Source organism: Thalia democratica, unplaced genomic scaffold, assembly GCF_965202585.1.
Source record: "Thalia democratica unplaced genomic scaffold, ktThaDemo2.hap1.1 HAP1_SCAFFOLD_1420, whole genome shotgun sequence".
Classification (NCBI taxonomy): Eukaryota; Metazoa; Chordata; class Thaliacea; order Salpida; family Salpidae; genus Thalia; species Thalia democratica.
In genome coordinates, this window is record NW_028140284.1 from 23,223 (window position 1) to 26,385 (window position 3,163).

The following is a 3,163-nucleotide window of genomic DNA, read 5'->3' on the forward strand; positions in this document are numbered from 1 at the left end:
AGCAAGTATATTTTATTCAACAGAGATAAATAATCTTAGTCAAATATGTGTTTAGTAAAATGTCTCATTTTAATATTACGTCACTATAGTAATGGATCTTGTTATTAAATCAAAAACTTAATTTATTTGTTTTGTGTCATTTTGTTTCTCAAATTATAGTTTTCTTTAAAGCTTGGTTTAAGTTAGAATTTAGGTTTTAAATACGGTAGAAACACTAAATAAAACTTTGGTATTTTAAAAGCAACTAAACAGATCCAAAAGTATAATATAAAACTTCAAAAGTTGTAAAACTTTTATCTTTAAATATAACAATTAAAGGTCTCAACTTACTGATATGGAGAATAATATAACTTAAAATATTTTAAGATTTTATTTTCAAAACAATGTTTTACTCGAAAAAAAAAGAAATCATTAGATAATAACAACATCTTATTCAAATAGAAATTCAATAAGAGTTAAAAACCAAAACAAAAAATGTTTAAACAAGCTATGAGTTTAATACTTAACAGTTTATTACTTTTCGCCTAAGCACGTATTTTAACACAAGTTTAAACTTTTCAGAAATAAATAACCAACATGAACATTATATTTGTTTCATTTTTCATCTTCAACATTCTCACCCTGTCGTCATGCCAGATGGGCAAGACCACCATGGAAACCAGTGAGGACGGTAAGGGGGGCACCCTGTCGATGTCGACCCCGGACCTGAGTGACGAGGAGAGCCATGACGTCATGATGCCGAAGCACTTCCGGTGCGACGCGTGCAACGCAATAAGTATAAGGATCAATAAGTTGTTCAAAGTTGGTTTTTTGATGTTTGTAATAAGAAGGTTTTAGTTTATTTCTGTTACAAAGATTGAAAAAACAATAACATGGTTTGAAATTTTAAACTTTGTTTAATACTTTTTGTACTAAAAAAGTCTTATAATAAGTATTAGAATAAAGTTTTAAATAATCAGCTTTAGAGTATTCAATGCATTAAGTGAAAAAAAGTTTTATTTAAAATTTTAAACCAATCATTCTGTATAATATTAAAAATAATTAAGAACCTTAAGTCAGATAGCTCTAATTTTTTTTTGAAATTATACATTTTTAACATGTTTGTACTTGTTTAGGTTTTATATTATGTACTAACCGAACACAAATAACTTAACTTGGAAAAGTATTTCGATTCGAAATATTGAGAGCTCTAAAACTAATCAAACCTTTTTGTCACAGATTTCTGATTTTTTCATGATCACTTAAAATTTTCATAGCTAATTTAGATCAAACTTACCATGCGATTGAAAAAATACCTCAGTTATTTACAGTGAGAGTCCTAAAGTTTATCACACAGACTATTATTACTTTTTGAAATAGTCAATTTTTGAAATAATTTAAAACTGAAATTTGAAACTAATTTGAAATAATTAAATGAAATTGTGCTGGACACGACATTAAACTGTATCCTGGTGTATGACTCGATAACCGAAAGGTTTTTCGTACACCATGTCCTAGGACCAAATATTTGGACGCTTTTTTTTTCGTTCAATAAACAATAATAAACCTTTTACAGCTAGTTTAGAATAAAAAATGTTTAAAATTCAATCTTAAATTATTACTGACTTCTTTTTGATCAAAACCACCATTTTTACAGGAGAAAATATCGAGGTACCCCTCCATCGCTTCGGGCAAGAAGAAGCTGTCAGATTCTCAGGTGTCGGAGATCGTCGATAACATTTGCGACAATGGCGACTGGGAGGGATTCGGGGTGAAGAACGTCGAGGGAAAGTCCCAACTGACATACCCGGGAAGCCCCGTAGCTGAAATTCCCGGCATCTCCATGATGGGAGGGATGTGGAGTTCCAGGTAGGAAGTTATAACTGTTAAAAAACAATAGTAAGAGTATCAAAATCATTAAACTATTTATTCAGTTGTGTTGGCCAAAAAACTGCTTTGCTTAATTTGAAAATAAATAAAAAGCAGATTGAAAATTCAGTACATGTTAGTTATATTTAAAGTTTAAACATATATGAGAGGCAAAGCACGGCTGATGTTTAGCTTTTGAATAATATAGTTATAATAAAAACTTTTATGTAATTTTAGTAGTAAAGTGTAATAATTCTTTTGTTATAATTTATAATCATAACAAGAAGACGTTTTTGTTGTTTGAAATTTTTGATTTAATTTTTTTATTAAATTAATATAAAGTTTTCTATTTCAATGTGATGCTTTGAGCAATTTTGTTGAAATGTTTTATAAAATCAAGACAATTGAAAACTTTTTATAGTAGATATTTATAACCTTTTTTTAACATGTTTTATATTTTCCAAAAATTTAAAAAAGACAAGAAGTTACAGAAAGTAAAAAGAGTATTATAATACAAACGAAATTAGTTATAAAAGAAGAATTTTTTTTTATATAACAAACTATCTTAATTTGAAAAATACATGTTTCATAGCTTATAAATCATTTAGCACAAATAAAAACCAAAATACTTGAAAGAAATTTTAGATTATTTTTTTTGCTATGAAAAACAAAGTTACTCGATCAATTTTTTAAAGATATAGTTTTGGTTTCGGAACAAGCAATGTACTTTTAATTAAATAAGAAGTTAAATGTTTTTTACTAAGCTTCATACACTTAAACACAAAAAACTGATTATGTTAACCTGAGTTAAAGTTTAATACAGCGTTTTTTTTCATATAGAATTTAAAAATTATAATACAGATTTTACCGAATGTGTCAAGAGTTGTTGGGGGATTTCGATGAAGATGAGGTTTATGAAGCTTATCAGAAATGTGCCGAAACTGGAGTCTTCAAAAAGATTTGCACCATGTTGTGCCATAAAAAACCTAAAAAATCCAAGAAAAAAAAGCAAGAACTTTAATTACGTTTTTTGTAGTTCTAGACGTTTATTCAAGTTTTTTTTTTAATTTTGTAAGTTTGGTTTAAAACGTTTTACTTTAACTTGTTAGATTTATCGTCAGATTTATGTTTTGTTGTGTTTTGTACCTGCTGGTTTATATTTTGAACAAGTTTTCAAAACGAAACACCAAATTGAATTATCATAGTCTTTGTTTTCCTTCATTTATTTACTCTATTATTTTAGATTCATTCCATTTAAATTTTATTTAATAATTTGAGTACATACTTAACTATTTCATTGAAAATTTAGTTTTAT

General features: G+C 27.3%; 1 protein-coding gene across 1 annotated transcript; it reads left to right on the top strand.

Annotated features, from left to right (window-relative positions):
- Nucleotides 1–576: 576 nt before the first annotated feature.
- On the top strand, nt 577–2,869 carry LOC145848431 (marginal zone B- and B1-cell-specific protein-like). Its single transcript, XM_082953904.1, has 3 exons — nt 577–801; nt 1,637–1,848; nt 2,710–2,869. The coding sequence occupies exons 1-3, from the start codon at nt 577–579 to the stop codon at nt 2,867–2,869; spliced, it is 597 nt and encodes a 198-aa protein (XP_082810030.1).
- The last annotated feature ends 294 nt before the right edge of the window (nt 2,870–3,163 follow it).